General features: G+C 40.4%; 1 protein-coding gene across 1 annotated transcript in view; it reads right to left on the bottom strand.

Annotated features, from left to right (window-relative positions):
• Positions 1-1,278: 1,278 nt before the first annotated feature.
• The window catches only part of TXLNB (taxilin beta), a 52,283-nt gene continuing 42,634 nt past the window's right edge, over positions 1,279-10,927 (bottom strand). Inside the window, exons 8-10 of the mRNA XM_033235289.1 lie at positions 9,004-9,096; positions 5,844-5,939; positions 1,279-4,557 (exon numbers count right to left, since the gene is read on the bottom strand). Coding sequence (XP_033091180.1) covers positions 3,769-4,557; positions 5,844-5,939; positions 9,004-9,096 — 978 coding nt within the window. The 3' untranslated portion in view covers positions 1,279-3,768. The remainder of the gene's footprint in view (positions 4,558-5,843; positions 5,940-9,003; positions 9,097-10,927) is intronic.

The raw sequence follows: 10,927 nt of genomic DNA, 5'->3' as shown, positions 1-10,927 counted from the left end.
CCCAGGAGGCAGAGCTTGCAGTGAGCCGAGACCGCGCCACTGCCCTCCAGCCTGGGGGACAGAGCGAGACTCCGTCTCAAAATAAATAAATAAATAAATAATTTTACTTTCCCAAATACTGGATTTAACTACTGGTTAGAGGAGAACGGGCTGGGAAAATTGTCCTGAAACTATCTCCCTCTCCTGTTTCTTGTTGGTCTTACTGAAAAGCAGCATCAGTTTTACAATGAACACGTTACTTTTATAATCCCCAAAAAGAGGGTATTTAAAAAGTGTAAGTCAATATCAGGCCAAAAGGAGCAAAATCAGCCTTACGGGCAGGTCTTACCTTTTCTCCCTTCCTAGCTCACAATCCTCTTCTCACAGCATGCTAGGAAATGTGGTGTTTGAGAAGCCCCTCCCAGGTCAGTGAGAGAAGAATCAAAAGGCAGAGCAGCTGGGTCTCTTTGAGTCTTGTTCGATGAAATTCTTGGAGCAGTCAGGAGGGCTGGAGAGAGGAAAAGGGCACCGACACCTTCTATGCTTCCTCTCTTCCTCCAGGAGGACACACGGCAGAAAAGCCTGTGGGAACGTGGTCTCATGGGAGGTTGGTACTGAGAAGCATATCAGCCGGGTGAGAACTGTCCACCAGCACTGCAGGGCCAGGCAGAGGAGTCCGGGTTTTGTTTTCTTATTAGCCCCGGGCACTCCGCTTCCAGTGCTTCTCTCTTGCAGGCCTCAGTGACATTTTTTCTTTTTTTGAGACAGGGTCTCACTCTTTCACCCAGGCTGGAATACAGTGGCATGATCATGGCTCACCGCAGCCCCTACCTTCCAGGCTTGAGCTATCCTCCTGCCTCAGCTTCCCAAGTAGCTGGGACCACAGGTGTGTGCCACTATGTCTGGCTAATTTAAAAAAAAAAATTTTGTAGAGATGGGAATTTTACTACGTTGTCCAGTCTGGTCTTGAACTCTCGGGCTCAAGTGATCCTCCCACCTTAGTTTCCAAAGTGCTGGGATTATAGGTGTGAGCCACCATGCCTGGCCTCCGTGATTTTTAATTGTAGCCTCCTTGTTATTTCTCCCTCCCTTTCTCTCTCTCTCTCTCCCTGTCACACACACACACTCCAATGTTTTCAAAGTGTTGGCTACACGTAATTCTATTTAGTGACCAAAAACTTAATTAACTACAGAATAAAACCATAATTTTCATTAGGTATTGTTGAAGCATAGAAGTAACAAAAATAAAAATAAAATAAAATAGGTGAAAGTTAAAAAAATAAAATGACTACTAGAGAATTTGGGAAGAGAAGTACCTTTTTTAATTGATATATAAATTATAGTTATTTAATTTAGAAAACAATAACTTTAGTGTTTCTAGAAAGTAGATGGCATTTCTAAAAAATAGTTACATACACTTGATAAAGAACAGATATTCCTTCTGCATTTAGAACTTTATGAGTTATTGTTACAATTAGTAAGGCTAAATTCTAACACAAAGGACTATAATAAAACATTCTTTGAATATTAAAATAATTCCCCCAAAACCTATATTAAGCTTTACAAATTTCAGGCAAGTCATTCCATCTGAAACTCTGTCCAAGATATACATGGCTGTGAGTAATGTGTTTCTGTGAAAGTCTTTTGGATGAAAATAATGAACTTTGGGTTTTAGAATATTTGATTTACTGCCTTTGGGTTCCTCTCCTGCCTGTTTCTCTTGCTAAACATTCAGACTGAGACTTTACTGTGACTAATCTTACTCCATTCTTGGACATTCTGCCTCTGTAGTGGGGAAGGAGACCCTCCTGGATTATGGTGAATATTTAGCTTTGAATCAAATGAATGTTTAAATCTCTAAGACTTGCAATAATGTTGAATTTGGCTGGATACCCTGTGGTTATATTTTAAGCCTTTAAAAATATACAGATTCTCAAATAGCGACAAGCTTTTTTCCTAATTTTTTTTTCCTGCCTAGCAACTTTGTTATTATCCTCACTGTCTACTTCAAACAAACTGTATGCAGTTTACAATTCTTGTAGCATATGGTTGCTGCCTACAAGCACTTTGTGTGCCTTGGCAAACAGCCACATGCAACATTGAAGAATGGTTTCCTGGATGAGTACTAGAGAATTTTGTTTCTATCCATTTTTCTACTTGAGTTCAACTTTTAAGATACAGTTGGGTTAGACATTGTTTCTTTCTTCCCTTCTCCCTCCTTCCTTTCTTCCTTCCCTTTCCTCTCTCTCCCTTTCTTCTTTCCTGTTTCATTGTTGCAGCTATCCTTTACCCTAGGTAATTTATGTTGTATCATTAGAGGTTCAGTGATATCAGTATCATTAGAGGTTCTTATCAAGCAATGTTAATATAATACTCATGTTGACAATCCCAAGTGTTTCTAGCTTTTGCCTTCTCTTGAATCCTCACCTATATTTCAAATCATTTTGATTAAAATCCATTGGTTTTTTGTTTTGTACCTCTGGTCTAAAGAGAAATCCTCATGGCAGAAACCGTGTTGGTTTGTAAGCCTCATCACTGATATTGAGACCCAGTATAGATTTCTGTTTTGGAAAAACAATAGGTTTATTTAGCATTAATTGAGATGAGGGCTGGGTGTAATTTCCTACTGCAAAGGAGAAATTGGGAAGGAAGGATCAGAAGAAGCTTTTAGAATATAGGCTGGGTCTGACAGCAAGAGATGAATATTCTGTCTTGAGACATTGGTAGTGCAAGAGGCAGGGGATCAAAGCACAGCCCCGTCTTAGTGTGAGGTCCCTTAACCCCTCAATCCCTAGCTCCCTTTCCCACTTCCAACCCTTTCCTTGCAGGAAGCCTGGATTGGGACGCCCTGGCACATGAGGGGGCGGCAAAGCAATGGATTGAGAAGTATAGGAGAAGCAGCCGCCAAGAGGTGAGCTTGTGTTTCTCTTTTCTGTTTTGGGCCCCTTGTGGCCATCTTTGTCCATACTGTCTGCACAGATTGCAGTCTAACTGCTTTTCTGTCATTTGCTCGGCTGGTTGAATTCATTTATCTACCATTGGGTTACTTATTTTTGCCCAACATAATGATAGCCTAAATACTTATGGTCCAAACTCACTTCGGATTTATAGAGCATTAGTCTACCATAGTCCCAAGTGCAAGTAAGAGATCATTTTTTGATTAGCATCTAAATATTCTGCACTGAGAAAAATGCTCTAGTGAGAGAAATATATGTGTAATAATGCATTTATATAATCATATATAAAATATATACCTGTATATATGTATATAAACACACATATTCACACATCTATACATATGTGTATATATACATGTACATACACACATATGTATATATTATGTATATGTATAGTTTAAATGTAACCTGGACATCCATAAATTACTATGGAACTTATTAAACTATATATCCAGATAAGCAGAACATCACATTTTCAGTATTTATATATTGCAGTAGAAGTCTTTAAACATCAAATCTTACTGGTGATTAACAAATTTAATTAAGTATTATCTTAACAGAAAGGTAATATAAATTTGCTATCTGATGTTTTGTTGCCCTTTGGGAAAATTATACTGTCAACCAGTGTTAAATAGAAAACCTTCAAATCAGTTACAAATTGGCAACAAATAGCAAAGCCTGAATGAATGTGTTCTGCATAACATTAAAAAACGACTTGATCCTAATTCTCTTACATTTGACATCTCTACCCCTTAATGCCTTTTTCGGAAAACAATCTGTTATGCTGAAGATGCAAAGAGTCAGGAAGAAGCCTCCGAAGGCATGGCGAGGCTTAGTCGACACCTTCCAGATTGGTGTCAGCCAGGTTGGGCAGCTGAGGCCCAGCTGAGGCCCCTACTGGCAGCTCCTCTGCGGCTGCTGGTGGGGGCTGCCTACTGGGCTCGCATGTAGGCACCATGGCTGCAACGTGCTCTTCAACTGTGCATGCTGGAGTAGGCACATCTGCCTCCATCTCCGGTAGCGAGGCCTCGGTGGGAGCCTGTGGGGCCTGACCGGAAGCTTCTGCCTCTGGCTTCCAGGACTGTTGATCAGCCTGTGCTCCAACAGGGAGACCCTCGCATTGGGTTTGTGCTTCCAACCCGGCAGGCGAGTTACTAGCCTTGGAAGGAGGTTCAGCCTCACTGCCTTCTTCGGCTTCAGCCCAAGGAGTTAGGGGAAGCAGGGGACTCTCTGAATCCCGTGAAGGGATCAGAGGGGGTTGCTCTGGCTCTTTGAGAGCCGCATCACTGCTCTCCTGAGAACTGCTGATTTTGGGTTGGGTTTCTTTGGACTGATGCGGGGTTGACTGTGGATGATGAATTATCATGAAGGCTGTGGCCAGATTTTTCACAGCAGTTTGGACACTATTAACCTCCTCTGCGTCAATCTCTTGATCCACAGAGACGTTTGACTCTGGCTCTTCATCAGAGGTGTGCTGACTTTGGTCATCCTTTCCAGATACTTTTGTGTCTCTGATTTTTTTGTAGAGTTCATTTCTCTCTTCTTGTAAAGCACGGCAGAGGTTCTCTAGCCTCCCAATTTTCATCACGAAGCACTCATATTCTTTAGCTCTCAGTGCTTTCTGTGATGTGAAAACACACGCACATACATGCACAGACGAAATGACATGATAAGCAAAATGTCCAGGATGCTCTCTGGAAACAAGCAAAACTATTTTTCCTAGAATTTGTCTACTAGGCTCTGGGACCTGGCCACAGAGTAGGGGCTGAAGAGATGCTTGGTCATGGACATCACTTCCTTTTTTTTTGGCATTGTGTACTAGACTGGTAGATTTTTAATCACCATAGCCTGTTCACTGGGAAAGAAAGATAGTCAGGCTTCCTTCCTTCTGCTTTGGTCCATAGCCTCTCAAATCTTAGAGTAGATGAATTTTCTGCTTCTGAGACTTAGAAGGTAGAAGCAAGACTTGTGGCAAGATAAATGAGATGGATTGGGACTTAGGTCTCAGCAATGCCTTCCTTATCTATTCTATGAATAAACTGCTATGTGCTAATCCCAGCAGCCATTTGATTTATGTTGATGAGTAATAAGTATATCTCTTTGGAATTGGTTACAATTTGGGAAGAATTGTTAGAACAGTAATTATAACCATAAAAATTCACCACATACTAATTCATGATGCTGGCTGCTCAAATGGTTCAATTTTTTCTTTGAGAAATGTCTGTGTATTTGTGCATGAAAATGTTCCTAATTATCTCACTCCTTTACCCCACCTCTTAGCTACTCTTTCCCTTTGAGACCCTTTTTTCCCACTTGTTATACATGGAGAGACCTTCACCTGTAAACCCTACTTCTCAGATCAGGGGCCATGTATCTCTGCCTTTGGACTCTCAAAATCTACTTGGAGCCTGACATGAGATCAGTACTTAAATTTCTATTGGAGGAATTAAAAAGAGATATCTCTATATCTGTTTATATTAGAAAATAGCACATGCACTGGACGCTTGGGCTGGTGTCTTCTTGCAGTATATTCAAATCAACTGATTAATTTATTCAGCACCTGTTATGTGTCAGACACTGGGAAAATTCAAAGTAAAGTAAGACACTCATCCTACCTTTAAGGAATTCACAGCCCTTAAAGGGGACAGCTGCCCTGGGTACAGCTACTGAATCAACAGGTAAGGATGTGACTTAGGGTCACAAAGCTCTTTGTGAGTCTGGACCTGATTCTAAATGAACTTTGCTCTTTTTGTATTTATTACAATTTAAAATGTCACATCCCTCCACCAAAAATTCAGCTCCTTTTCAAACACAACCATTTGTGCTATTATCAGGTTATAATGGTATCATAAGTATGAATATATTGACTAGACAGAGGGGATTAAAGCTAGGGAGAAACTTCCTCACCTCTTCAATCATGTCCAACAGAGCTTTGTTACAGTTCTCAAATCGGGCTTTCCATGTGGCTGTGTCCTTTTCCAGCTTCTTCATTTTCTTAGTTGTCTACAGAAAGTAGAGCGTGTGAGTGTTAATCTTGAAGAGTTAATATATCAAGGAAGCTATTAGCTCCATATGTGAGACCAGGAGAAGTCCTTTTGTTACCAGCTGCTAAAGCAAACAAATGTTCAATGTCAAGAATGAAGATTGCAGCAGAGCCATGATTTATTTCTGAGCCAGCTAGGGCAGTGGTGAGCAAACTTATTTGCACCTGAGCCAATTCAGGAAACGGGAAATCACTTAGGGGCACATGGTTTTGTCACTGCTTTTTCTTTCATTTAAAAGAAGAATATCTTTATGGCGTCCCATGAACAAGCCTGTAATTTAGGATGTTTACGGTATTGAACAGACTATCACAGTGGGAAAGCTGGCATGGCCTTTTTAGCCATTAAAATGTTGATAATATCTGGGCACATCTGAGAAGTAGCTGCACAAAAGCAGCCTCTGTATTTTCTGGGTCTTTATATTTATAGAGTGAGGTAGAGTTCACAAAAATCCTTGAAACAGTCCCACAAAGAAGGTTCTATTTTCAGCCCCGATTTTATAAATGTGGAAACCAAAGTTCAGAGAGGTAGAGTAATATTTAGGTGAGTTAACAGAAGAGTGGGGCTGCCATTCTTTTATTTCATTTAATGAAGCATATGGAATGTCTGGTGGTCACCAGGCCCTGGGCTGGGTGCGAGGAAGTGAGAAGTGAATAAAATGCAGCCCGTCTTTTTTGAACCTGAGGCTACTCACGTTCTTGTTTGTAGGATCTCTTCTTTGCTTGGATGAAGTGGAGAACAAGGCATGTATTCAGGTGCAGCTTTCCTGGATGAAACATAGCTGGGCACTCATGGCATGGTGCCAAGCTGCCTGAGGCTGGGTACCCATGGAGGCCAAAGGCTGGGCCCAAGACTGTCAGCCCCTGGCTCTATAGAGAAGCTAGGTTTTTAATTTTGATCATATTTTAATTTAGTAGTTTGTAAACTTCTTTTTTTGTTGTTTTCTTGTTTTTCTGTTTTGTTTTGTTGTTGTTTGTTTTTTACTCTGTCGCCAGGCTGGAGTGCAGTGGCGCGATCTCCGCTCACTGCAAACTCTGCCTCCCGAGTTCAAGCGATTCTCCTGCCTCCGCCTCCTGAGTAGCTGGGATTACAGGCGCCTGCCACCACACCTGGCTAATTTTTTGTATTTTCAGTAGAAACAGGGTTTCACCATGTTGGCCAGGTGGTCTCGAACTCCTGACCTCAAGTGATCCACCAGCCTTGGCCTCCCAAAATGCGGGGATTGCGGGCATGAGCCACTGCGCCCAGCCAGTTGTTTGTAAACTTTAAGGTCATCTATCTTTTTAAGAATGTGGTGAAAGCTGTGGGACCACACTTCACAAAAATGTGCATATGGGCAGCTTTTTTTGCTAATTTCTAGGGAGTTCTCAGGTCAACTACTAACCCCAGATTAAGAACTCCTGATTTAATATTTATTCCACTCTTAAAAGTACATAATTTTGAAGTAAAAACATTTTTTTCTGTTCTAATTTATACCAATCTTAAAATGCTAGAATTAAAAAAAAAAAAAATTTAAGAAAATAGTTCTATTCTGCAGTGGGAGAACTGTAACATTTAACAAGTGTCAATCTTCTTCAGGTTACTCATTTAATTGTAAAATATATCATAGTATTTTAAAAATATATTTTAAGAGGATGTTTTCTACACTTCAAAACCATTAATGCCAATCGCTGTTCAGAAACACAGTTCTGATGCTGATTTTGTATTGGGAAGACACTGAACAAGCTTTAAACATTATATTAAATAATAATACTGGCACCTTATATTTGAAAAATAATTGTAAAAAGTTTAAATCCCTTCCAAAATACATTAATTTAACTTCACAATTTTGTGAGTTAGGCAGGGGAAAGTAGTATCTGCATAGATTAAAAAAAAAAAAAATTAGAGGCCAGGAGTGGTGGCTCATGCCTGTAATCCCAGCACTTTGAGAGGCCACGGTGGGTGGATCACATGAGGTGAAGTGTTCGAGACCAGCCTGACCAACATGGTGAAACCCCGTCTTTACTAAAAATATAAATTAACCAGACATGGTCGTGCATGCCTGTAATCCCAGCTACTTGGGAGGCTGAGGCAGGAGAATCGCTTGAACCCGGGAGGCAGAGGTTGCAGTGAGCCGAGATTGTGCCATTGCACCCTAGCCTGGGCAACAAAAGCAAAATTCCATCTCAAAAAAAAAAAAAAAAAGTTAGATTCAGGAAGTTAAGTGAATTGTCCAGCACCACTGGAGAATTCAATTCAGGCTTTCATCTTCTCATTCAAGGCTCTGTCAGTTATATCATATTATATAAGTTAAGTTTTCTTCTAAGAAGGTTCTTGTAAGATGGCATTTCCTATTCTAACATTCTTTTGTATATTTGTATAAAGGTTTTTTTTGTTTTTTTTTTTGAGACAGAGTCTTGCTCTGTTGCCTAGGCTGGAGTGCAATGGCACGATCTCGCTCACTGCAACCTCCGCCTCCCGGGTTCAAGCGATTCTCCTGCCTCACCCTCCTAAGTAGCTGGGATTACAGGCACGTGCCACCATGCCCGGCTAATTTTTGTGTTTTTAGTAGAGACGGGGTTCACCATCTTGGCCAGGCTGGTCTCAAACTCCTGACCTTGTGATCTGCCCACCTTGGCCTCCCAAAGTGCTGGAATTACAGGCATGAGCCACTGAGCCCGGCCAAATGGTTTTTTTTTTTTTTTTTTTAATTCTTAGAAGGTTATATTTTGACTTTAGTATATACAACATAATGTTAAATTGCTAGCTCTGTGTGTGTTTTTTTTTTTTTTAGTTATCCATGGGTTAGAAAAAGAACTGTTCTTTCTCAGAGTGAAAATGTAACCTAGAATTTTTGTACTTCTGCTAAGATTAATTCACTAGATACCAATTAAAAAATACAACCCAAACCTCATTCCTACTTATAAACATTTCATTACTTCGTGAAATGCACCAAAATATCCTAGTGAGAGAAAAAGGAAACCAAAGGAAATTTGCCTGTCAAAATAGAAAATGGCAGTATTTTGTTGGTGATAAGCAATACTCACTTTGTCCATTTCCTGTTTGAAAGTGGCAAACACTTCATTGCTTTTTGTTAGTGTGCTCTGGAATTCTTCAAACCTTCCTGAGTAGAGAGTGAGCTGTAAACAGAGGAAAGAGTGGATCTTTCAGAATACTTCCAGAAGAAAACAACAGGTCATTGTTCATTATTTAAAGGAATTCTCAATATAGGATTAGTAATATGTTTAGTTATTTTATTTACTACATGATTAACCTAGGTCAGTGAGCATGATTGAAATGCTTCTTTAAAATAAAAATGAAAACATAGCCCAGGCGCGGTGGCTCACGCCTGTGATGCCAACACTTTGGGAGGCCAAGGCAGATGGATCACCTGAGGTCAAGAGTTTGAGACAAGTCTGGCCAACACGGTGAAACCCCATCTCTACTAAAAATACAAAAATTAGCCGGGCGTGGTGGTGGGCACCTGTAATCCCAGCTACTTGGGATGCTGAGGCAGGAGAATCGCTTGAACCCGGGAGGTGGAGGTTGCAGTGAGCTGAGATCGTGCCGTTGCACTCCAGCCTGGGCAACAAGAGCGAAACTCCATCTCAAAAAAAAAAAAAAAAAAAAGAAAAGACAAATGAAAAAAGAAAATATGGTATCATTATATTAAAACTTTTATTAACATATGTTGAGTACTATGTGCATGGACTATATGTACAAAAGTATTTAACACATGCATCTGCATTTGAGGGACCTGCACTTCTAATGGGAAGACCATCTCAAAGACAACTTGACTATGGGACAATGGCTGCAAAGTCAAGTCAGTTAAGGACAGTGGCTGATCGAAGAAGGTGAGCATGGCAGGTGATCATGTGAGTCACATGTTTATGGAGAAGGTGAACCTGGAACTTGGTCTTGAAGGAAGGGAAAAATTAGACAAATGAAAAGATGTGATAAAGGAAATGTGGGCTGGACACGGACAAGGGCCATTACCATGATGCAGGTTGTACACCACTCTAGGCAGTTGCCATTTCTGTTTCAGACATCAGAGTTTTGTATGTTTCTGAATATGGCATTCCAGCCAATAGCAGTTAAATGTCCCTTTTTATCAAAATCAGTTTATTGCATCAGTTTTCCACAGATGGAAGTGATGAGTCTTGAAAAATAGATGCCTTTTTCTAATTTGCAGAGAAGCATTGTATGGGTTAGCATTTGCCAAGTGTGTGGCTCACCACAGAGACATGGTGAGGAGTATTTGTATTGCCAAGTCCTTAATTCTAGAACTTGCATTCGGGGTGGAAATGGGGCAACACAGGGAAGCAAAGTGTGTAAATACTTGATCGTTAATGACAGTGATAAAATAATAAAATCTTGTCTTTGAAAATAATATTAGGGTAGCATGTTTTGAAAGAGAGAGGATTTAGTATGGATGATTCAGATTGGTCAAGACTCAATTTTCAAATGAATCTTTGGTACTCTTGAGTGTCCAGAATAGTCCCAAGTCCTCAAATGGGTATAACATGTTCATACAACACATTTTTTTGTATGAAGAAGCAGACTTGCAGCATCCATCAACAAACAAGGGCCCTGGCTGCACTGGATAGACTAGGAAGGCTGGGTTATCAGCTGGAAGGAAGGCATTGACCAGTGTTATCAGTGTGAGTGTCTTTTTTAAAGCACAGAAAGCAGCCTGAATGAAAGCTGGCAGATTGGAGAGTTTCCAGTCTTGGGGGGGTGGGGTGTGTGAGAGGGAGTATGTATGAGTCAAACAATCCCTAGAGCCCAGAAAATTGCTTATCTAGAATGGGTTTTCCCCAATAATTTGGAGTAGCAGAGATTTTACTGCAGTAGACAGCAATGATAACATAAATTATTTCTGTAGAATATAGATTATCCAAAGAAAAGCCAAATGACAGCTGATCATCATTTTGAAATGTCTCATTAGTACTGTGAGTATGTGACAGAACC

This window comes from Trachypithecus francoisi, unplaced genomic scaffold (assembly GCF_009764315.1).
Source record: "Trachypithecus francoisi isolate TF-2019V2 unplaced genomic scaffold, Tfra_2.0 Lachesis_group15, whole genome shotgun sequence".
NCBI classification, from domain to species: Eukaryota; Metazoa; Chordata; class Mammalia; order Primates; family Cercopithecidae; genus Trachypithecus; species Trachypithecus francoisi.
The sequence above is the reverse complement of the archived record's forward strand: the minus strand, read 5'-3'. Positions and strand labels throughout refer to the sequence as shown.